Source organism: Nematostella vectensis, chromosome 5 (genome assembly GCF_932526225.1).
Source record: "Nematostella vectensis chromosome 5, jaNemVect1.1, whole genome shotgun sequence".
Taxonomy (NCBI): domain Eukaryota; kingdom Metazoa; phylum Cnidaria; class Anthozoa; order Actiniaria; family Edwardsiidae; genus Nematostella; species Nematostella vectensis.
The window spans coordinates 3,766,714-3,791,277 of NC_064038.1; the positions used below are offsets into that span (position 1 = coordinate 3,766,714).

Consider the following 24,564-nt stretch of genomic DNA (forward strand, 5'->3'; position numbering starts at 1 on the left):
GAAAATGCAAACTAAACCTCATCAGATCCGGATACACAAGGATTCATACAAGGGACGATTTTCAAAAGCGCTTGCAAGCAAAGAGATCACAATGATACTGCTATCAAAATTTCAACCTTGTTTTTTGACATATTTATTAACAAATGCCTAAGTCTTTCATTACTATAACGTCCCCAGACGCCCGTAAAATATTGGCCCGACTCCAAAACGTCAGAAATGCAAACTGAACATCACCAGACCCGGATACTCATGGATTCATCCAAGGCATAGACGACCGTCAAAAGGGCATCAAAGCAATGTAATAGAATTGACTCCATTGCAAAATATTAACCTTGATTTCTGTAAACAAATGCTTAAACTCAAAAGCATCCCGTACCAAAAAAGACATGAATTTCCGAATTACAAATAGAGGCAAGCAAGCACAGATCAAGTCACAAATAGATACCCCTATTTCGCTCTGTCAGGTCTCATTTTACAGCCATTAGCCACAATCAATGATAAAACCTCCATTAGAAGCGAGTCTACATGTCTAGGCTGTATTGCATATTGCATGATTTGTTGATCAACAAAATTTATGTCATATTATATTTTCATCTTTGTGTTATTGATTTGGTGTATTGGCTATGGAATCTGAATTCATTTCTTCGCGCAGTGGACGGTGTGATGGAGGGAATACTTGGTCGAGCCACCTGAAGTCTTGACTGAAATGCATTTAGTGTTAGGCCTGTCTATACTATCTTTGTGGGCCCTCAGATTGCATTTGGGATAAGTCCATGCATTGTTCGACCAGTCTGGTAGCCTTCGGGGAAGGAGCGTGCTGTGCTCAGATGTAATTATCAGATGTCTCTGGGTATTTCATTCATCGCTGCAAAAACAAAGCTTCTATTCAATAAGAACAATACAAAATATAAAATGTTAAGCTGAATTAGATGGTTGATTAGATAGATGCTTATAATATATTTGATAGTGCTCCACAAACACCTCTGTTACGTCATGAGCAGTGTGAGTCTCACAAATATGGATTCTGCACGTTTATTATTTATGTGGTACCCTTGAAACAGTGGATTAATTTTTCACTAAATAGACACTAGACAATGTCAGCGTCAGACATGACATGCAAACAACACATTGTGTTGCACTATATGCTACATAATATTAGCTGGTGGTGTTTTTACAGGTTTTATAGTGCGCGTACCCCGGACTGTTTGTAACTTCTAGCTGGTAGTGGTGGTGCTTCATCATTCCCTGGAAGACGCTTCGATGGTAACTACAATATAATTAAAGATTTATGTTTAAAAATAGGTTTACGTAGAGTCTACTGTTTCCGGTCATGTTGATACCCATTATGCATTACGTGTTTCGAAATGCATGTGTCGTAACTCGCAGTGAATCGTAGGTAACTTATAAATGGTTGAATCGTGGTCTTTGAAAGCCACAAGGATGTCTAGGGGCAAACTAAAGTAATACTACACTCCCACTAATCGATTTCGATTTCACTCATGTCTTTGATACCCATTATGCATTACGTGTTTCGAAACATGGATTCTCCGAGTGTAATCGTAACTGTATACCTGTGGCGCGCCGTACGAGACGAGGTCGATGTAATCAACTTCGTCATCATCGTCCTATCAAGAGAAAACATTTTAAGGATATAAGGGATAACGATGTTGGGTCACAATGTATAGCAACATTGGTTCTGATAAAAGTTAACACATGGTAAATAATCTTGATTTAAGGTGGCCCGCGTCAATTCAAAAGGACTGCTTTCCCGAAAAATCACGCATTTTCAAACCGCTCCCATACAATCATCATTTACGCGATTACTCTAATTCCTGCAAATTCTAATGAAAGAAACATCCTAGATTCTTAGTTTATTGCAGTGCTAGGTTAAATCCAAACCGACTGCGGAATAATTGTAGTACAAAAACAAAATATGAGACTCCTCTAAAATATGCTGTAATAAATAAATCAGATTTCAAAGATCACCCTTGTGAAATATAACGGTATTCCGTTGGGCCGATCTTGTGCTGGATCGTCTATAACAATCTCAACATCTCGAGATAGCGTGATCCTGAAACTTGATTGAGTTATAACAGCATATTTGAGAGGAGTCTCACATTTTTCACTTTTTTCCAAAATTTGACCTTCGATTAATCCCAAAGCAAAGTTAGAGAAATCGCGCAAATAATGGTTATATGGGAGCGGTTTGAAAATGCGTGATTTTTTGGGAAAGCAGTCCTTTTGAATTGACGCGGCCCACCTTAAAGAACTCAGCAAGTCCATGTCGTATTGCTTGCTCGATGAGTCATTTTCCTATCCCTTCAGAATATTATTACTGATCTTAATGTAAAACAATCCTGATATTGTCATCGCCATCATCACATAATCATAAATTATCTTAATCAACTCTTCTCATTTTTCCCACAGCACCTGTGACGACATGAAAACCTGCAATATCATTCTAAGTGCCCATACCTGACCACACGCAACCAACAACAGGTCGCCCTCTGGATTCACGGGCGTCTGCAACAAAAAAAGTTAGATCAAGGCACAAGCTTGAGAGAAGGAATGTGTACATTCAATGTACATTGAAAAAGGCCGGTAGAGGTAAATAAAGTGGCTCCCCATCCCCAGTAGATCATGCGCATCATACCATAAGGACAAGGACTAGCTCAGTGAGAAGGCTAAATAAACATTGTTTTAGATGTATGTTGATAATAGCTTTGTCATCATTATATTGAGCATATCTCTCCTGTTGCGTCACATGAAATCGTAAATCAAGACCCTTACGAGTCGTTATCACATCCTTATTTGTAGAAGGGAAACATGCATCGAAGGGTCACCACAATTCATCAAGAGATCGAGACAATTCAAGAAGATATGGAAGTATTATACTATCGGCGGTTACCCTCAGTATCCACGGATTTTACAAGCATTTTATCATAAAACCTTGTGCCATACACCTATTTTAAAAAACCTTGATGCAAACGGAAAATGTCGATTGGCAGAATTTTACTCTCATATTTTTTTCCGAATGCTGGAGAATTACGATTAATCATACAGTAAGCCAGTTCAGGCCATTAATGTCTGGCTTTGGGATCGCTAGAGTTCATTTATACAGTACTTACCCGCTTTTAAGAACCTAGAATTTAAGAACTTTCTAGCCTAAAAATACCAATTTAGCATAACATTCAAGATTTACCAGCAATGATGAAAATCATGATTAGCAAGCAGTAAACTAAAACTTGAATTTTAAATAATCTAGATAGGCACTTCTACCAGTCATTACTATATTATTTTTTCTTAAAAATTAAGAACCTATGTAGCCTAAAATTTAAAATAGCCTTAACAGGTTCTTATTAAATGGGTACTAGCCTGGAAAAAACTAGGTTCTTATAAGCGGGTAAGTACTGTAACTTTTTGATTGCGAATAAACAGCACCCATAAACACCTTTCTTGCAACTGTCATTCGTTTGCACTGACAGACACAAGTTTAAAACTTACCGTTTTGTGGTAAATGACCAGATCGTTGAGAGTCTTGTAGACCTTAGGCATACCCACGATGATGTACTTTCCAGAACGAGTCTGGTCGATCATATAATGCTTACAGCGAGTTTCCGCGCTGATCATAGAAACAGAAACATGCGTTGAAAACATTCCGATACATAACTGCAAACTATCTATTACCTATCAATATCATCGATTCAAGGTAAATATGAAAATATTCTTTTAGTGATTGTTTTGTATATCAATTTTAATCATATTTTAGGGAAAGCTCATTGATTATTCCGAGGGGGGGCGTGAGGATTTTGATTATGCTATATGCATATTTTCGTTCCCCATCCCTCCAGAAAACCGAAGAAAAAAGGAGCAAAGGAAAGAACGAAAACGACAATGTCAAAGGAACGCGAGCAAAAGATCAGCTGCAAGCGGGTCAGAAAGTGAAGAGAAAAAAAATCCGCTGAAAATATTAATTCAGAAAAAGTCACTCAATTTCCTCAAAGTAACACTAAATCCAGGTTGTCAACCGTGAAAATAATGTATAAAGGGTGTATACAGGTTTTCATTGCATAGATAACACGGGGCTAAATACGTATCCTGGACTCCTGTATTGTGCACGCCAAATAACTGCTCCCAAACCAAGAGTCGCTGAACCAAGAGGTCTGATTTGACACTTGGTCAAATTATAAAGAAGAGACAACACCCAAAGACATCAGTGCCCCCCCTTTTTTATATCCATATACTTTAGACGCCCCCCCCTTTTAGACCTTTGAAATTTCTCGAGGTAGGACAGGGTCAGTGAATTTGGAATAAGGATTATCAATTGCAAAAACGATAAAATAAAATAGGACTGTTGACAAGCCCAAAAGGGAACATTGAGTAGGGGGATCGAAAAAAGATATAAAAATTGATGGCATGGTAAATGTCGGAAACGATTGGCCCGAGAGGGATTTCCACTCACCGGTAGCTCAATGTGTATCCAAAACGACTCTCGCTCACACGAACCAAGAAGCAACCCACTGGTTTAGGTCCAAGTAGCTCCTCAGAGCGCCTATGCGGAAAGTTGCATGAGCAGCTCATAGCCTAATAGACCGTTTTCACGATGGCATCTAAAATGCCATAGATTGGCGGGCCACAGCTGATCTGAAAATGCGTACAAAATGGAGTTTACAGACGAAGCTATAGAAAAGGCTGAGTGCTTCTTATGCAGAATTTTGAAGCTAGACTCAAATTCCCCTTTGTGCGCATCATTTTGGATCAGCTATGGCCCGCCAGTCAGGCATTTAAGACGCGCACGCAGCTTCGTGAAAACAGTCTATTCGTTTTTGCGCGACCTCGACGGATCCAAAATCCTTGTCGCGTTTGGGAACAGCGCGTAGTCAATCAACCGTCTAAACCAATCAATGACTTTCATGTTTTCACTGTCGCGTCATAAACCATTTGACTGCACACAGCAAGGGGATTGATCGGTCACGGTGGCACAAGTGACTACGCGCTATTCTCGCCGAAAAATAGATTTGAATTCTCGGCGGTCGTGCAACAACAGATTCGGCTATAATAGTAGAGTTACGATCCGTGTTAAAGAGTTGCTTAACCATTCTTCAAACTGATATGATTCTGGAAACGGTGCCGTACTAAAAGATGACACGTGTGGGTCTACGTACTAAAAGATGACACGTGTGGGTCTACGTACTAAAAGATGACACGTGTGGGTCTGGAAAGGAGGAGAGAGACCTGCCCAAGTACTCTGAATTCAGCTTGTCTCACGGCAATACATGCCTCAAACTGCTCTCATATAATATTACACTTTATTCAGGGCAAGGTAGAATGCCAATTCTGGACCCGTACCTTACCCTTTCTTTGCAATGTACATATAGACTGTATAGTACGGTTGGTCAATTTAGAAATGTAGTTATTAATTTAGAAATTAGTTATTAATCCCGCTCATCGAACTCCTCGTCGGTTTTACTTTGCGCAGGAACGCGTGCTACGCAGGCTATGTAGTCATTATGGAACGCATGTGTTTTTGTAGTGTTTTTCACAAATTCATTTAATATAGCTTTTTAGCTTATGTGTCACAGAGAGCGGCGTGTATCGCAAGCTAACCTAACACACACATTTCGAGACCCAAAGACTTTTACTACGCTACAGAATGTACCACTCAAGATACAGGCTACCCAGCTAGCGGCTCTCATTCGGACTTATTCGGGAACCTTTTGTTTCCGAATCGAATATTGGGAGTTCTGTGGCACGCGCGAAGACCGAGGTGCGCTGGGGCGCGGGTGCACCTTACCAAACAAGCCCCATCGAGAGCCGGCTAGCAGGCTACATACGTGCTACCTTCGTGTGATGATCCCGTGAAACCACTCGTGAAACACGCCGTTTGCCTCCATCCCGGCAAGCTTTGGGGCCTGAGTTTCCTGATACCACTGAACAGCGCTGTGACATAAATAGATAAATGAATGGATGGATGAAAACGTAAATAAAAGAATAAAACAACTAAAAGGATTTTAGTTAAGCTCAAGCTAGCCTCTATGCACATTACTTATGGGAACTTTCAACATGACGATGTATTTTTTTCTGGAACTTGTCAAGAACTTAAAGCATTCATACAAACCTTTCTTTGGTTGCAACAGCCCCAAATTTGGCTCTTGCACTGTCGGGTTCACGAAAAAAGTCATCCTCCTCGACATCAAAATCTCCAACTCCTTCATCTACGAACTTAACGAAAACCTTAAATCAATGGATTGTGTTCTGTCAGTTGTTTTTGTCCTTTTAATCCCCTGTTTTCGAAAATTCCCTGATTTAAAACGTACCCATCACCACTGCACTTTATGTTATTGGTAAGTTTTAAAGGTGTCGCCTTTGTTGTTAGAATCCATCGTCATCCTTACCAGTCTTATACAGGGACTGGAGGGGGCATTCCATGGTCGGTATTGGAAGGTCGGAGTATAATATAAAGGGGAAGAGCGGTAAAACCTGGAAAATGCGCAATTTGAGATAGAGAAAGAAGACAATTTCTTACAATGGCCATCAGTCCCTTGTATTCCGGAATGATTTTCAGAACAAATAACGTGATGCCTAAATGCACATACCCAGATTTTGGCTTTTTAAGATTTGTTTTCCTTGATCATCCCTGCGCTATGTATGGGCTCAGGGACAAAAGCGCTTTACAAAAAGTCGCATCAATTATAAAAAAGTAGCATTTGATATTTTGTTTATTACTCACTAGTACTAGAAATTTTCCGCCTTATTAGATGGGAAACGGGCTTGAGCGTCATGTTTTTCCGTCATGTCAAAGGCAATCGTTGTCGTGTATCACTAACTTTTATCACTTTTGGTGTTCTCTAAAAGCTCTAAATGGGTACCTGCACGTCTTCTAGTCGGTTGAATGTCCCAACGTTTTTGATGTCGCTATCACTCGTCTTAGCAGCAACTGGCGGCGGCAAATGTGAGCGGAAATCGAGAGACACGTATTTGGTGTTTGTACTTTTGGGGAGACCTGCAAAATGTGAGGAAGGCTTTCATGAACATCGTTACGCCCTTTTTGTACGAAAACTGCTATTATACTATTACTAGAAGTGGAACAGATCCTCGGCTCGTATAGGTTTGACTTTTTTGCGATTGAATCTAGTTATAACAAACATTTCGATTCCGAGGGAGGTTCCTGAAAATGGTTGATGGAATTATCTGAAAATCGAAATTATGGCAGCCGTCGTAAATTCTGTTTTTTTTTTCAGCGATAAAAACAGTCCACCGCCTGACAGACTACATCATCGTCCTTAGCACCATCATTCACACATCTCATCAACTTTACTGTAAGTATCAGGCTAAGGAAATACTGACCTAGGTTTCGCTTTTGTTTAACATCTTCCACTTGCTTCAAGTCGATTTGTAACTCTCTTGCCTTTTTCATCAAGGCTGCAACCTCCCTCTGCTGAGCTCTGTACGCATGAATCATTCTCTTGAACCGTCGGCGGCATAGGAAACCTCGCACCACTACCGAACAAACCACCATTGCATAAACGGAATATTGAAAGGGGCATTTCACTTACACCGTGACTACGTTACTCAGGATTTGACCATGCCTGACTCTAATGACGTAACCTGTGATGGTTATAGTGCTAGCGTGACGTGACCTGTGATGGTTATAGTGCTAGCGTGACGTGACCTGTGATGGTTATAGTGCTAGCGTGACGTGACCTGTGATGGTTATAGCGCTAGCGTGACGTGACCTGTGATGGTTATAGTGCTAGCGTGACGTGACCTGTGATGGTTATAGCGCTAGCGTGACGTGACCTGTGATGGTTATAGCGCTAGCGTGACGTGACCTGTGATGGTTATAGTGCTAGCGTGACGTGACCTGTGATGGTTATAGCGCTAGCGTGACGTGACCTGTGATGGTTATAGCGCTAGCGTGACGTGACCTGTGATGGTTATAGTGCTAGCGTGACGTGACCTGTGATGGTTATAGTGCTAGCGTGACGTGACCTGTGATGGTTATAGTGCTAGCGTGACGTGACCTGTGATGGTTATAGTGCTAGCGTGACGTGACCTGTGATGGTTATAGTGCTAGCGTGGCGACCAAGACACAGTTTTTGGAAGGTCGACATGAACTGATATCAATCAGATAGCATATACTTCAAGGTGGCCACGCTAGGGCGCGTCGCACTGTAAAGCTTACTAGGTGGTTACGCAAGCGCGCGTCGTATTGTAAGTGATAATTTCTGCTCCCAATTTGTTTCTATATAAACTCTCTTTGATTTATAAGGCAGAAGCCTCAGCAAGTTCTGCTTGATATATGAATGTGTATATACTGTCACTATACCATCCTCTACCTTTTTGCATCTTTAAAACAGACATCTGAACCTCTTCAAGCATCTGTGTGAGTCGCTCCGTGTGCCAGTACTTGATGAACACCTTGGTTTTTCTGTAGATTGAAAAGTAAAGAATGAAATAGAGATCTGTGTCATTTTAGCCCTCTCCCTCTAATACAACTTGGATTGCGACATACGGGTATTCAGTGGCACCTTGATTGACATGTGCTAAGTAAATCTCTATCGAAAGGTACTTTGCTTTATTTTCGATACACATAACGCTTTAGCACGTAGGGTTATCATTACATCGACATTCCTTGAAGTAGGTATTTCATATCGGTTGAGGATATCATTCGTACCAAGTATGCAAATGCCTTGTCTGATGTGTTTATTACCCTATATGCCAGTCTGTCAGCTTAGACTTATTGAGGATAAGGCGACAGTTGGCTTCACTAGGCGGTAGACTGGGGCGATGCGCAACAAGACGATACCTACAAGAGACAGGTAACCCATCGTTATCAACGCGGTGATCCTATTGATATATTGTACTGCATGTTTTATGCCAAAATCCTATGTTAAGTATTTTACTTTAAAGACACAGAAAGCCTACAATGCTAAAAACTTCCGGAACGTATCCATAAATTCCACTTGAAGACGTATCAAAGGAATCCAGCCAATCAGGCAGGTAACAGTGTTTCCATGCTCATTTACAGCCAACTAATGACATTGATACGGCTCAACGGATTTATTTATTGTAGATTTATTTGCAAAGTTGTTTAGCATGGTCGGATGAGTAAACTTGATTGCACTCTTATCGTGCTCGTACCTCTCCACGAACTCAGCGTGTGGCATGCGCACGGCGTACCCCTCCCTACGTATGCGAGTAGTTTCCAGTACACCAGTGTACTTAAGCTGAACGAAGACACAAAGAAAAGAGGCGAAATAAGTAGTATCAAAAATTGAAGTAATATTGTCCATTAAGGTCTACTTTAGTGACAGCTTTAGGGACGCTTAGTAGCTTGGTGACTTACCTGTGTCTCAACGTAGTTATCATTAAAGTTCCCAGGGACCTGGATAGGAAAAGAATGCTCAAAGCTCCAAATAATACAATGGGAGGTTTAAATGACCAGAGAATTAGTAAGAGTGAAGTAATTTTACCTTAGAAGTGTTTGGTTTGATGCAGCGAATAAAGTGCGGACTGGCAGCGGTCATTTTTTCCATTAGGACCGATAGCGACGTCTTTTAAAGAGAGGAAGATATCAATACACCTAACAAACTTAGCAGTAGCTGGTTTGTAAAGCTTTGCGCAAACGGATCCCACATTGTTAGAGGAAAACACATTGCATTGTTAAAAACCAAACAGTTTTGTTATGCTAAACAATATTGCGCCACAAAGTGTAGGATTTACGGGGAGATGTCGTCGGGTTTTTTGCACACTTGGCAAGAGTGAAGGACGATATTGTTTTTTTTTTTTTGCAAGAGGATTATAAAACGTTGACAGGAATACAAAGCCAACAGAGATGGGACTATTTTAATTTGGCTCGGAATTTCAGTACCTTGAACTGTCCACCTACAGTTACTTTCTTGGTGTTGGGCGTTATTTGACGGCCTTTGCTCACGCGCTGTAAGACATGTGGTAAACAGGTTAATCAAAACATAATCAAGCATAACCAAACCGAAGGCGGAAGTAGTTGATATACCGTTCGTCTTATCTGATTGCCTTTCATGACCCTGCCCTGAAGCGCTAGAGTGCCTGTGCGGGTTATGGTCCCTGAAAAACAGAACAATGCAATGAACTGGTAAAAGATGTACTACTTTAGACAAACATTTGCAAGGTGGTTCGTCTTTCAAAGAAAATAGCAATGACCACTGTGGTCAGGCTCGTTGCGATTATGTAGTCTAAGGTTGTGTTGTATCAGATTCAGTGTGGCTAACAGTAACTTATAGATGTGATGAGGGTTTTGGTTAAGTGGTAGAACAGTGCTTGTTGAAAATGTTGTGGTGATGTTCGGTAATGGTTACCTACCCCTGAAAATGGTACTGATCAGTTCGTTGTCACTGTGCTGTAATGTTTCCATCGCGCCAGCTGGAAGGGTGTCGCGGTTTTTTTCTAGGAACCCATAACTGCTGTATTCAACCTGAAATTGGCAAAAGCAATAGTCGTATTAAAACAAGCAAAAAAGACACGACTCGTCAGTCGTTCCTGATTACGCTTACCTCCCCAGCATAGTGGTTGATTACAAAGGTGTCAATCTGCCCTCGTCCTGATATATGAAAGAACTTGTTGTCTCCACAGTTCTTTTGAAGCTTTTGTACAAACGTCTCGTCTGTGCTCTGATAAAGAGGCATGAAAATAAGACTATAAAAATTGTTGGGTTAAATCAAACAACCTAACTGATCGTGATTTCAAACAAGAATATAGAATCGACTAGAATTTGACCTTGCCAAAATCAAGCTCCCTTAGGGGGGTTCGGGATGTTGAGTCGGCAATATTTGTCGTAACTTATCCAATCCTAGAAAGCTAAACTTGTTCGCTAAAATGTAGAGTAATGACTCTGACCCCTATGAGGGGTACAGGATCGTGGTGGTATGGAAAGTCATCAAATTGTTCTAAGCTCAACGTGTACCTGTGGAAAGTGTGACTCTTCGTCTAGCAGAGCCAAGATCCCAATTGGCTTACCAAGGAAAAGATCCTGTGGAAAAGACAAATAGGTATTGAAATGGTTCATAACGAACATAGCAATAATTTGACGGTTGACCATATAGCATGAATAGATGGGGAAATGGCATAATTTACTTGTGGCGAATATGGTGCAACAAATAGATAAGTGCAGCTAGAGCTGGTTTCTCGTAATAGACTGGCATCAAAACATCAACCACGCGGTGCGGTGCTGCCTTACTAGCACTGGTTTGTTGTCCTGGAATGAGATGGAGGTCCAGTCGATGCCTTCCTTCTTGTACTCCTCCTGCTCCCACATGAAGATGTGCTGCTCGATACGACAGATGGTTAACATAACCCACAACAGTCTACACTAATATAACAACATCAGGCCCGTGCTCAGGGGACAACAGCCGAAGGTCCAATATCGGTTCTCAATAGACTTGCTATTTGTAAACAAAACAATAAAGCATAAGCTAGATCAGTCTGGTATGTAGTCAAATCCGACAATAAACGTCCCGTGGAGATACTGCAACGGCACCGGAAAAATTAGGTCCACTTTTTTCCGATTTCGCCCCCCCCCCCCCCCCCCCCCAAGAAAAATCCTGGTTACGGGCCTGAACATAGTTAGGCACTATTGCCAATTAAGCATTTATGATGGATGGAGTATAGTAGACCAAGGCTCTTAAAGAAGGCCAATGCCGCCATTTTATGCTCCCGTTCATGAATTGCGAGTCACACAAAGCATCCATTTCCATCGGCTAATTCAAGCAAGTAAGCAAGATATTTTAAATCAAATATCGCCAATAATGTATCAGACTTTATTCGTAGATTGGTATTTTGGAGTAGACTTACGAATAAACCGCTGTATTTTCAATGATCAACAGTAACAAATAAAAGGGGTGATCAACATTCTTTAAATTCTAAGAATGCTTGTTTTACGTGTTGTTTGGGGTTGCATTCATGGCAGTTCAAAATGTAAAGTAGCTTACCCAAATATTTGCAATTTGATTCAAATATTACCATAGATTCAATCATAACGTTATAATAAAATTATGGAAATACCTGGTTGAAGAAAAACTGTAATTGTTCATTTGCGAGATTGATGCAGGCCTGCTCAAAGCTATTCGTCTCAAAATGTTCAAAACCGAAGATGTCAAGGATGCCTGTCGACAGAGCGTGTTATTTAGAAGGCAGCTACACACTTAACCCTTTTTCAGTTTTTAACAGTAATAACAGCAAGGTATTTTTCGGGAAAAATAGAAAGTTGAAGATTTCATTTTTGGGAACTTCTTTAAATCAACTATAAACTGCATTGAGTTTTTATTACCTACGCCTTCACTATTGCCGTTTGGCTTACATTTCTCAATTCATGAACTATGTTTACCCACCGTATGATAAAAAAGGTATTGAGGCTAAAATACTTTTGGTCCTTGAATAAAAACCACAAAATAAGAAATGGCACAGATACGGGCGGTTCAGGTTTTACGAAGTTAACAGCTTTGCACCGAAGCACCAAGTTCACTTACCAATTTCAGTGAGATGTTGATCAAGTGATTCTATGGATGGAGCCAGCAAATGGTTGATCTTGTTGACGATCCAGCTAAAGAGACGTCCATACAAAGCCTTGCTTGTCGCATCTCGTACGTCTGACAAGAGATATATGTTTTATGTACTTATATGTAAAAATACATACAGCTGATCATGAAAAGTCTGTAAAACTAAAATGACATTTCCAGCTAAAATGACATTTCCAATTATAGAAAAGTCACGTGATATTCATATATCCACTTTCCGCGCGTGTATTCACGCGAGTGGAATATTGCGTGTGCTACAGACATTTACAGTGGACCGCTTCTTCACGTAAGTTGTATATGTAATGATGTACCTTGCGCTTGATGAGGTTTGAGCCTGCGTTTGATGCAACTTCCTCGCATAACTGTCGAGGTAGATGTCAATACCTCTTCCAGTTTATCTGATTTGACACCCAATAGCTTCTACAAACACAACGGTTAAAGGGAATAGACATACATATTTAATGACATAACCAAATCGAAAATAGATCTTAGACATACAGCGGCTGTTTTGAGTGACGCATGTGCATCAGCTATTACAGCTCCCTCATGCTCGCCTTCCTCGAACTTCATGTTTCCAAGTGTCAGCACAGCAGACAAAATAGTAAACATGTCCTCTTGCTCCTGTCAGCCGAAGGATAGAACAACAAGAAACAAGTAAACATATGAGTTTTAATGATATAAGAACAGTTGGGATTAAGTTATTAAAGTCAAGATGCTCGGAAAGTTGAGAGGCTTACCCAAATAGTATACACTTAAGGTTGTACTGCAGTGCTTTACATATGGGAGTTGAATAGACACGCAGATAAATGTGACATATAAAACTAGGAATACCCAAGGTTCTTCTTTAAGTGCCTGTAAACATTATCATGGCTTTCAAAGACAGGATTTCTCTTTCTCTTCTTACCCATGAACCACAGCGGGTTACGACACATAAATTTTCGAGTGCGACCCAATATGAAATCCGCTTATACTTAGATGAATGTAAATTAAAATATTTAAGGGATTTGTGAATCATAGGTTGGCAAGGTTAGCTGACAAGAAAAGGTACAATTTAAGTGATATCATGTAAAGTATGGGTATAGAGAGGTACGGTAAGCTGAGGTATTGGTGTCGTGTGATGAAGCTATTGTGCCGTGGTGATACTTGGGTAAGCATATCACTTAATCTCACTCTGCCCATGGAAATAAAGGTGAGCTAAGTAAGTGTAGCTAAGGTATGAAAGCGGATAAGGTATGAAAGCTCACCTCATCTAAAAACCCCACTAGATCCATTGCGTTTTGTAGCTGCCCAAAGTGGTCCTGGTTGGCTTTCTGTTTTCGACGGTCCCATCCGTTACTAAGATAACTACGGAAACACGATCGAGCATGCGATTTTTGCGGAGCATTTATACAGAGGGCTTATAAGCTGTGTATGGATCTATGGGTTCCACCAGAGGCGGATTAAGGGGTGGGCCGAGCGGGTCCCCCCCCCTCCAATTTTCAGATATTTGGCTTATATATAACAAGTAATATAAGGAAATACAAAGAAGAACATTGAACCCTGCCCCCCTTTCTTGAAACCCTTGCCCCCCCCCCCTCCAATTTTCAGATATTTGGCTTATATATAACAAGTAATATAAGGAAATACAAAGAAGAACATTGAATCCTGCCCCCCTTTCTTGAAACCCTTGCCCCCCCCCCCCTCCAATTTTCAGATATTTGGCTTATATATAACAAGTAATATAAGGAAATACAAAGAAGAACATTGAATCCTGCCCCCCTTTCTTGAAACCCTTGCCCCCCCCCCCCCCTCCAATTTTCAGATATTTGGCTTATATATAACAAGTAATATAAGGAAATACAAAGAAGAACATTGAATCCTGCCCCCCTTTCTTGAAACCCTTGCCCCCCCCCTCCAATTTTCAGATATTTGGCTTATATATAACAAGTAATATAAGGAAATACAAAGAAGAACATTGAACCCTGCCCCCCTTTCCTTTCTTGAAACCCTTGCCCCCCCCCCTTTTTCCATGGAGCTCCTGGACCCGCCCCTGTCCACCTTATGGGAAGTGTTTAGTTTTGTACGTCCCAACGGTGTAACAGTGTGTCGGTAGGAGAATAGATTTAAAGCTAAGTCCACCTTATGGGGAGTGTTTAGTTTTGTACGTCCCAACGGTGTAACAGTGTGTAAGTAGGAGTATAGACCTAAAGCTAAGTCCACCTTATGGGAAGTGTTTAGTTTTGTACGTCCCAACGGTGTAACAGTGTGTCGGTAGGATAATAGACCTAAAGCTAAGTCCACCTTATGGGAAGTGTTTAGTTTTGTACGTCCCAACGGTGTAACAGTGTGTCAGTAGGAGTATAGATCTAAAGCTAAGTTAGCAGGGAAATTAATGTTAAGAAAACTGTGAACACTAACCTGTACTTTTCAGGTGTCTGAAGATGATACTTCTTTTTCTCTTCCTGAGAAAGTCCCGCGAACAAGTAATAGAATATGTGAAAGTTCTCTTCTCCACTGCTTTGCATCGCTACACGAGACTTTTCCAGGAGGTACTCCGAGATTTTGGCTCCAACAACTATAATGTTAACGAGAATATTTATTTTTGCAAACGTTTATTCTTGTGAGCCGAGTATCACTGAATATCACAGTTGTTTTGGCACCCCTTTCTCTCCCACAACATCACGAGGTTGGAACGCCAAATTTTTGCAATCTTCCGAGCAAAGGAGGAAACGAGAAAGGACGGAACGAATGATAAAACAAGAAAGGATGGAAGAAGGGATTATAGTAAAGATAGAAAAAAAAAGTGATGATAGGAGCAACAGGCAGGGGCGGCGGAAGGGGAGGGGAAGGGGGGGGCAACCCCCCACTTTTTAAGGGGGGGGGCAGCGCCCCTCTACTTTTCTGAGCGGATGTTTCTTTATATATGAACGTTTTTTTAACCAACAAATTTGTTGAACGTTTTAAAATCCAGTGACGCATAAAAACCTAGGTTATCCCCCGCATTCTTATAAATTGCGCTTAAGAATTTGAGGCCAAAACCCTCCCTTCCCCCTGAAACCACCTACCACCCCTCCCCCTAAAACCACTACCCACCCCTCCCCTCAACATTTGCCCCCCCTCCCTCCTCCCCCCCCCCCCCCACTCCACCGCCCCTGGCAGGTGAGAGAAAGAAGCTACTAGATAGGGTAGTGTACCTGTGCCTGCATGAAACTTGAGCTGGATGTATTTGCCAAAGCGACTTGAGTTGTCATTCATCAGGGTCTGGGCGTTACCGAATGACTCGAGAAGAGGGTTCACCTGGTAAGGTATAATCATTAACACTTAATAAAAGCCTAGAAAGAAATAAGTTATTCTTAACCCATCCACTTTGAGTTAATTTTGTTGGTATTTCAAAATAATTCTGGACTTCATGTGCTAATGACTTGACATGTTAATATTTTAACAACTGCATAATGACTTGACATGTTAATATTTTAACAACTGCATCATTTCCTTAATATTACTTGCATGCCATTTTCTAATCCCTAGATTTAACCTTTAGTACAGGATCTGGTGACCTTTAGTTTGCAATTATAAGTTTTGGAGATAGGGTTAAGGCCTGGCTAGACTATTACGTTTCGATCGCGTAAGGTGTGAAAGGTAAGGTGCGACATGATTCCTAAATGTTTCCCTAGTTTAGCCACTACCTAAAACATGTAGCGTGCGACAAAGTTTGTAGGGCGCGACACGAAAATGTTTCTCATTTATTTGTCGGTGCTAAAAGGTTTGGCGTGTGCTACAATGATTTTAAAGGTGGCTTAACTAGAAAAAAATGTCGCAGGACATATGGTGCACGCTACATGTCTCATAGTTTAACCAGGCCTTTATATTTCTAAGGTGCATTTTATCGGGTATATATAGAGTTGAGGTAGAATGAGCGCAATATCTAGACTGAACTGTAGCAAATACGGAACTTATTCCCCGGATAAAAGAGAATTCAATGATGATGCAGAGACGCGCACGTGTTTCTATGCCATAAATGTTCAATGTCTTCTGGTGGCTACAGCACGAAAACGTTCCTCACATTTGGTCTTCATATCGATTTCAGGTCGCACCATGAATTATATGGAAAGTATTGATTTAACTAAATCGTACAAGTGTATCGTACCTGTAGAATCTGTTGCTCAAGCTGGGATGTTCCCTGGGAAAGCTCCACAAGCTGACAGATAATGAACTTTGTTGACTCAGTCTTGCCCGCTCCGCTCTCACCACTGCAACGAGATGTTACACATGTTACGTATCATCTATGATAACATGCTATTTTCCCCCACCAAAGTGTTAAATAATGCAAGAAGATATTATGTGTTCTGTGGACCTGTTGGATATCATACCTTATGACGCATCATTGGTTCTGTGGACCTGTTGGATATCATACCTTATGACACAGCATTGGTTCTGTGGACCTGTTGGATATTATACCTTATGACACAGCATTGGTTCTGTGGACCTGTGGGATATCATACCTTATGACACAGTATTGGTTCTGAGGACCTGTTGGATATTATACCTTATGACACAGCATTGGTTCTGTGGGCCCGTTGAGCCTTTGCCGAGCATCGCCTGGTATGCAGCGTCCGCCAATGCATAGATGTGAGGCGCAAGACTAGACTTGACCGCCATCTTGTACTGACTTGACACCTGAATGACATAACCAAAGTGATACACAAGCTTCTTTCTTTTTTTTTCTGTCTCATAGAGATGCGGAGGGCGTTGGGGAGGGGGGCTAAAACGTGTTATCATATTGTACTACGGACATTGTACTGGCATGGGATTCATCCTCTACTTTTTTATGGTTCTGCTAGAATTTGTTGTTGGTGAGATCATATAGAATAACAATGTATATTTAAAGTCATGCTTTGTTCTTCTGATGGTAAGGGGGGGGGAAGGGTGAAGCTTAAAGGAATAGGGGACTTGCGCTAAGAGATCACGTGACTGTAAAACAACAGCAACAAATAGCAACTTATTCAGCGCTTACAAAAAAGCCAGAATTTTTTTTTTCCAAAAATGGTTTAGTTTCAGTTAACCCTTTCACTCCTGTGAGAAAAACAGACTGAAAACAGAAACCTCCCCCCCCCCCTATTTCAAGTCCAACACTACCAGTTAAGCTAAGCTACCACTGACCCAAGACGGTATACCTTGAAGATTTCAACAATGCCCTGCGGTTCCTTTTCTTTCTAGCGACGGCACGGCTACAGCCTGTAGCTTACAACAGTTTTGCTTGTAATTTGCCTAAAAATTACAGCTTTTTCACATCTGGAGAGTGCCTTAGGACATCATAAAGTCTATTTGGGCATAATTAATGCTAAGATTTTATTTTTTAGTCGTTCTCTGATGAGACGGGCGCATTTATTGCTGAATTTTTGGTTTGATTATTTTCTCTTAGCCCCCTATTTGGGGCTAACAACAAGACCGGTAAAACCGTGAACAGTGAACAATGGAATAACAACGCTTTTATGCTTTATGATTGCTGTTGTTGTTGTTGTTTCACGCGGCGAAATGCATTTTCGTTGGTTGTCTATTTCAAAACAAAAAATACCTTAAACCATATGATTTTTCTTAAGCCTAGACTTTAAGAATCCTTGTTGTGGAAATATAAACAACTTCACTATAATGATATGGCAAAGGACCGGGTACTCCCGCTAAAAAGTCGCGACGACATAGAATAACAAAATGAGTGTGGCCAACAGAAATTTCATCACCTAAGGGATAGCGAAACGAGTAGTCACAAAAAGTTCAACCCTAAATCGGATTTTTTTTTTAGACTAGCGGAACCAGAAATCAATCTTTACACTGATAATATAGCTATATATAATACACCAAGAACTTTTCAGTTTCTTTGCAGGCGAAAGCTCGTTATAAACTGGGAAGGGATACGAACATTTAAAGTTTAGTTCTCCGCGTTATGGGATATTTTTATATCTCTGGTATGCTCTAGTATTAAGGAGCTTTTGTTTACAAATTTCTTAGAGTAATTAAAACCGACAAGTAATTTAATTCATAGTTTGAGACATCTATCAAAATGCAAATATCATAAAAATGCATTTTTCTTAAATTAAAAATTGACAAACCATGATGAAAATCAACAACAAAGATCACAGTATTTCTTAGAAAATACTTCGATAATTGTAGATGAACTTAACAACCGAGCTCCGAAAGAAATATATTGTTGTTTGTCAAACTTTGAAGTACTTCCATTGAAGCACTAGATACTGGTACTTACATTTTGACTGTAAATTGGCAAGGTCTTGAACGGGTTAACAGCAATTAGAATATCCCCGACGTACGTCTGCAGTGGAATGAAATACGTCAAATCCAACAACCAGAATTTAACAATGTCCTGGGAGAAACTACGATACTGAAAAAAAGTTATCTTAAGCCTTAAACGTACGTAAATGATGTCTTGCTGGTAGCGAAGTTTGAGTTCGTGTAGGATAATTTCTGTTTCAAGTTCTGGAAGAGTCGCAAGATCGTTTGAGCGAGGAATTGACGCCGCCATGATTGTCGTTTCACCCTTCACTTGTGATACCCCGTTGGTTTGTTATTGTATATAACAATAAAGCATTACTCATGCAAATTTTGATGCAATGTGAACGACTGGACCCTGGGCCTTTATGTTTATTTCATTTTCTTCAGCGCGGCGGTAGCCATTAATATGGACACACTCTTTGTTTAAAGAACCTTTTTCATAAGAAATGTCCAGCCTGAGATTTCGCCAAATGTTAAGGACATTCCTTGGCTCAGATACCGGCAAAATAATGTTTTGTTAGTGTCCAGCGTTTTAAAATGCAAAATCAAATTGTGTAGAAACATTTTTCAGAGGGGGGAGGGGTTAATAGGTTTCTTGTAAAAGGAGGGTTAATTTGGATACCTGATACGGTGTGACTCAAGCGCTTAGAACTAAAAACACAAGGGCTTTTTCATGTCGGTAATTGCTTGAATAAACTCCGGACCTTTTCATGTCGCAGACAGTAAGAGGAGCTTCTTTCCAAACCCTTTTTGTCGCTAGATAAGAGTGCAGTAGTGTACAAATCCCAACAAAACCATAATAAATCAAGCTTTAAATAATAGAATGTTGCAGTAGTTATAGTACTTTCAGTTTAAGTTTCTCCCTTTCGTCTTACCTTAGTTCGACTTTGTTCCCCCTCGTTATCAAAGTCTAAATGACATATAAGCCTACTAGTGGATCATCAGCTGTTCTCCGCCACCTCTTCCCTAAGCCCTATTTGCCCAGCTGTGGCTATTTGATCTTCTTGAAGGAAGCCTGTAAGACGTAGTATAATCTCTGCATGTCCTTCCGCTGTTATTTGCGACCTCTTCCACTCAGCCTTATTTGTCCAGCTGGTGCTATTTGATCTTCTCGGGTAGCAAGAGGTGTCTGAGCCTTCGGCCTTTTGACGTAGTCAAATCATCAGCTGTTCTTTGACACCTCTTCCACTAAACCCTATTCGTTCAAATGTGGTTATTTGTCCTTCTCGAGTGCCATGTGTTGTCTGAGCTGCCCAGATTGCACTGCTCATCTTAAGTACGACAGGAGTGCTAGTCTGCTTCCATTTCGCACTGTTCTAATCAATTATACATTGACTAAAAGATGCGGAATTTCATCCTCTTTGTACTCGTGACCACTGCCTTTGCTGTGAATCCTGAGGGTAAGTACTGGAAACTGTTTACTTCTTTCGCAAACATGTTCTTATTTATCTTATTTATTTTGTAATGTAGGCTATGTTAGGGCCCTTTCACTAAGATAGAGATTGTTAATAACTTTTCACTTATTTAATCATCAAACCAAATCCCCTCCTAGATATCCCTCATTTAACTAGCATTAATGCCTTCCTGAAAAAAAAAACGCAAACCCTTTTGTAAATGCAATGTTTGAATTCATCTTTACTCACACATTAAATAAACTAACATAACCTCAAACCATCTTATCTAATCTGACCTTACCCAAGCTAACTCACTCCCGCGCCACTTTGTCCAGCTTTGCCACGTCTCGCCTCGCCTTAAGCTCTATACCCTCTAGTCTCCCCTGACAACCTCTCACTTCGATTCGACCAACAATACGTCAACTCATCTTGTATAGCCTTATTGAACCTCCCTTAACATACACTTACCTTACCTCATACATAATCTATTCTATTCTAAGATCTTTTACCTCGCCTTATCTTAACTTAAACATAAAGTTATCTACCTAAACTAGACCAATTCATTTATTTCCGGCTGAGCACATCTTACGCTAACCTCACTTTACCTCAATTATCTTGATACACTTGACTGCGCACGCAAGTGCGGCCTAGCTCGATTAGCTCCTCAACTCATGTGCCGCACCGAACCATTGAACCCCATTGGCATGCAGCCCTAGGTTTATTTCCAAATCAAAGGCATTTTGTTGTTGTTCATCTCATCATTCACTTTGTTCGTTTCTGGCAAATCCCATAGAAAATGAAGGGGGCCCTGATCTGTTCGAAGGAGACATAAAGCTTGACCCTGCTCAGCGTTGGGCGCTGCTGGATGGCATGGGCCTAGGCGAGACGGGACTGCGCGGTTCTATGATAGGCAATCAATGGCCCGGAGGTCTGGTTCCCTACACCATTGATGCAAGTCTTAGTAGGTGTTTCTTCTTTACTGATACCATTCTTCTTGGGCCTTGGCAAGCTGGGGGTGAACCAAAGCAATTGTAACGGCAAAGGCATGGGAATTTTATTCAGGATTTTCTGTTCTTGCGTGTGGGCAAACTATTTTCGTCCATATTTGTCTCAGATATGATGTTTATGACATATTTACTAGAACAGATTTCGCACAAAGTCTGCCTACACTCAGTTATTGTTGGTTGTCTCACACACAAAAGAAATCATATACACGTGAAGACACATTTCATATCTCAGCTTAGGAAGTTCCCCAAGACGCTCTAATAGGCCCTGCGCTACGCTGTGCTTGGTGTAACCGTAAGGACAGGCATATAGAAACTGGTTTTTGACATCCCTGTTCATGGGAATCCGAATTTGGCTCGAACTTTTGGTTAATATATATATATATATATATATATAAATTCAAAAAAGAACCGGATGAGGAAAACGGAATAACTTTGAGTTAGCAGGAAGTTCATGTTATCAAGGATTCAAATTGTAGGGATAAATAAAATGTGTACAGTAAACATGACGCTAAACCCTTGAAGCCACAAAATTCTTACAATGTGTTTCCCATTTCAGAAAAGTATTCTGATATAGTATCTGTGATAATGGAAGGCATGCGCGAATGGTCTTCCAAGACTTGCATTAAATTCAAGAAGAGAACGAATGAGCGCGGCTATATCAATTTCAAGTCGGGTTTTGGGTGAGTATATGAGTCATGAGGTATGATCATATGTACAAGTTGATATCTAACCTACGTGGCAAGCGCAAGGGACTTAGGGAAACTGGGGGTAAGAAACCGCGTGAGGATGGGAAAACGAAAACTTAAAGAGCTCTCCAATCTTTTTGCGCGACCATATCCTCCCCTACCCTTTGCTTAGCAGGCTAATTTATCTTATGATCTTTATATCTTATATCTTTATCTTTATATCTTAGCTTTATACATGACAAAGGGTAGGTTGGGGTATACGTTTTTGTAATTCCAATAATGAATCGTTTATCCATTGTACGACTGATCTGATCCGTTTGTTTTAAAACAGCTGCTTTTCCAATCTTGGTTACCTTGGAATTAAACAGGATATAGTGCTTGGTCAGGGATGCTGGAAGAAGGGAATTGTCGCCCATGAAATAGGTATGCTTACTGTACTCACGTCTGGCTCTCCGTCTGTCCGTCCGTCTATCCTTGACTTTGTGACCTTGTCCTGCAAGAGTAGTCGCTCTGACCACTACTAGAACAGTATTGCGTGACCAGTATTCCATTGCGTTACATGCTCTGTATGGGCAGTCACGCTCTTATTGTGATCAGCACCACTATATTGCGTGACTAGTATTGTTTTGCGTTACAGCACACGCGCTTGGATTCTTGCATGAGCAGTCACGCCCAGACCGTGACCAATACGTCACTATTGTCTGGAACAACATTGCGGACGGTGAGTGGGGGATTTCAATGGGATTAATGAGAATTAAATAGAGTTGCTGAAAATTTAACCGTTACCGCGAAAAACGCCTATTTTTAACCGTTAACTGCGACCCTCTAAATGAGCATTTTATTCTGAAGATAAGAATTCCATAATTTATTCTGTCACTAATGGAATTATTTTCATTGTTGAATTAGGCAAAATCGACCAATTTAAAATATACGGATCTATTGACTCCCTGGGAACTCCTTATGACTACGGATCCGTCATGCACTACGCGCCTAGAGCATTTACCAAGAATGGACAACCTACAATTGTGCCGAAGCAATCTGGTGTGAGCATGTTTGTCTTATGTGCATTAGTGGGCAAAAATGAAAGTCTCAAGTTGTATTATATGAACAAGAGTGTAAGCTTGCAATACTTATTAGGCCTCTTATTTATCAAACTCCATCCGCGCCTGGATGGTATAAATTTATAAACTTTCATTACTGATGAAAGATGACATGATTAATGTGTTTTGCAGTCAGAGGGAACAGCTTAAACCAGGTTTCAAAGTGCTGCAGAACAAGAACATTTTTGTAAGGAAATCCATACAGTTCACAAAAAAGGGTTCCGGGCTAGTGACTAGAGTGGCACGAGTACTTCAACCACGTCCCTCGATTTTCCAGTCCCCCCTCCCTCCCCGACACACACACACCACCGCCAGTCCCGACTTTTGTTTATTTGCAGGTTCGGATAGGGCAGCGGGAAGGTGTTAGTGCAATTGATGCCAAACAAATGGATCTGCTATACAAGAGGCAGTGTTCTGGGGGCGGAGACGGTGGATGTATGTACAAAAAATACCTGCTTTTCAACAAAGACTTCACAATACGACGAGCGCTACCGTGGATACCTTGATAGTTTTGTGAGCCAGTAAGCCAATTAGGATGTGAGAAACGTGCTATCTGACTGGCACCAACGTCACTAGCCAATCTGGGTGGCAAACAAATACTTCAATCAGAATACGATGGAATCCTCCAGTTATCAAATAAGTGTCAATCAAAACTGCGGCCTCCATGGTGGCCACGGTAGCGCGCGATGCCCTAGAACAATTTTGACCATTAGCAATTTTGCATTTTCAGCAGACTGTTTCGACAAGCATCATAGCTGCAGCGATTTGCTCAAATACTGCAAAGCGGCCCACATGGCCAAATGGCTGAAAACTAACTGCAAGAAAACGTGCGGCCACTGCTGACCGGTATGTATCGCAGTCGTTGAATCAAGCCAGCTAGCCATTGAGCCGCGGTACGTGCCATGCCAGCGTTAGTGAGGCGCCTAAGACGTCGACTGGAAATAGAACCTGGCTAAGTACTTAGGTTTCTTTCGTATTGACATAAATGTTTAGCCACTATTTTTTTTTTTTTTTGAAGGCGAAATTCATTATCAAAAATGTCTGTAGAAATACTTATCAATCTCCTATTTCTTTTTACTTTAGCCCGGATAAAATTGGTTTGAATTAGAAATATAATATTAACCTTTCTTCAGAACATATAACTTGTACAATTTTAAAGTCTAAACAAAGTTTTCCATAGCACGAGACTTTACCTTGGTTTGACGTTTTCGCGACCGAAGAAGGAAAGCGTGAATTCTTGAGCATTCACTTTCCAAGGGTTCGGGTGAATCCTTAAAGGATAGATGACAAGAAATTGCAAAAGTATTTGCTGCATGGGTCATTTCAATAAATCAATTTTATGATTTGAAACCAACAGGTCATGACCAGGCTTCTATCGAGGTACCGGAATGCCGTGTCAAGCGCAAGGATTTTAATGATAAAATGCAATATGATACGAAAATCGGATAATAAAATTGTTGATCTGTTGCTTGAGTTGCTTCTTGGAGGTCCCATCACTTCTTCTTTTTCCATTTTTTTTATTACAAAAGTTATTGGTCCAAAAAGTTAAACCCCCTTTT

General features: G+C 40.8%; 2 protein-coding genes and 1 long non-coding RNA gene across 5 annotated transcripts; 2 read left to right on the forward strand and 1 right to left on the reverse strand.

Annotated features, from left to right (window-relative positions):
- Positions 1–117: 117 nt before the first annotated feature.
- LOC5517756 (unconventional myosin-VIIa) lies at positions 118–19,127 on the reverse strand. 2 transcript variants are annotated; one of them, XM_048728286.1, is made up of 32 exons: positions 18,961–19,125; positions 18,793–18,858; positions 17,080–17,210; positions 16,681–16,783; positions 15,728–15,830; positions 14,952–15,108; positions 13,799–13,898; positions 13,053–13,175; positions 12,866–12,974; positions 12,507–12,626; positions 12,043–12,143; positions 11,219–11,305; positions 10,946–11,011; positions 10,536–10,652; positions 10,345–10,456; positions 10,019–10,089; positions 9,875–9,940; positions 9,477–9,557; positions 9,350–9,388; positions 9,145–9,230; positions 8,714–8,809; positions 8,340–8,431; positions 7,348–7,500; positions 6,870–7,003; positions 6,119–6,222; positions 5,842–5,940; positions 4,463–4,552; positions 3,505–3,622; positions 2,476–2,523; positions 1,572–1,625; positions 1,196–1,267; positions 118–865 (listed from the first exon to the last, which is right to left on the reverse strand). In XM_048728286.1, the coding sequence occupies exons 1-32, from the start codon at positions 19,066–19,068 to the stop codon at positions 860–862; spliced, it is 3,012 nt and encodes a 1,003-aa protein (XP_048584243.1). In that variant the 5' UTR covers positions 19,069–19,125; the 3' UTR covers positions 118–859. The 2 variants fall into 2 exon arrangements, with proteins under 2 accessions (XP_048584243.1, XP_048584244.1); XM_048728287.1 differs by lacking the exons at positions 118–865; positions 1,196–1,267; positions 1,572–1,625; positions 2,476–2,523; positions 3,505–3,622 and having other exon boundaries at positions 4,509–4,644; positions 18,961–19,127.
- Positions 863–17,424, forward strand: LOC116601464. Its single transcript, XR_007308242.1, has 5 exons — positions 863–1,002; positions 1,178–1,263; positions 2,428–2,607; positions 7,242–7,319; positions 16,621–17,424. It is a non-coding gene; the product is annotated as an uncharacterized LOC116601464 (long non-coding RNA).
- A 630-nt stretch (positions 19,128–19,757) lies between the features above and the next one.
- On the forward strand, positions 19,758–24,472 carry LOC5517808 (zinc metalloproteinase nas-15). Of its 2 annotated transcripts, none has more exons than XM_032362276.2 (9): positions 19,758–20,218; positions 21,006–21,173; positions 21,776–21,899; positions 22,237–22,328; positions 22,543–22,626; positions 22,812–22,948; positions 23,344–23,440; positions 23,739–23,851; positions 24,363–24,472. In XM_032362276.2, the coding sequence occupies exons 1-8, from the start codon at positions 20,161–20,163 to the stop codon at positions 23,846–23,848; spliced, it is 870 nt and encodes a 289-aa protein (XP_032218167.2). In that variant the 5' UTR covers positions 19,758–20,160; the 3' UTR covers positions 23,849–23,851; positions 24,363–24,472. The 2 variants fall into 2 exon arrangements, with proteins under 2 accessions (XP_032218167.2, XP_032218166.2); XM_032362275.2 differs by having other exon boundaries at positions 19,762–20,218; positions 23,736–23,851.
- Positions 24,473–24,564: the final 92 nt, after the last annotated feature.

What these genes read in the sequence shown, in the direction of transcription:
- LOC5517756 (XM_048728286.1), bottom strand. Translation starts at nt 19,068, where the DNA reads ATGGCGGCGTCAATTCCTCGCTCAAACGATCTTGCGACTCTTCCAGAA. An exon ending in ACCAGCAAGACATCATTTAC is followed by an intron (nt 18,859 to 18,960) that starts GTACGTTTAAGG and finishes ATTCCACTGCAG; the next exon opens with ACGTACGTCGGGGATATTCT. An exon ending in TGGTCATTTACCACAAAACG is followed by an intron (nt 2,524 to 3,504) that starts GTAAGTTTTAAA and finishes TTTTTGTTGCAG; the next exon opens with ACGCCCGTGAATCCAGAGGG.
- LOC5517808 (XM_032362275.2), top strand. Translation starts at nt 20,161, where the DNA reads ATGCGGAATTTCATCCTCTTTGTACTCGTGACCACTGCCTTTGCTGTG. An exon ending in TTGTGCCGAAGCAATCTGGT is followed by an intron (nt 22,949 to 23,343) that starts GTGAGCATGTTT and finishes GTTTATTTGCAG; the next exon opens with GTTCGGATAGGGCAGCGGGA. An exon ending in TGGGGGCGGAGACGGTGGAT is followed by an intron (nt 23,441 to 23,735) that starts GTATGTACAAAA and finishes TTGCATTTTCAG; the next exon opens with CAGACTGTTTCGACAAGCAT.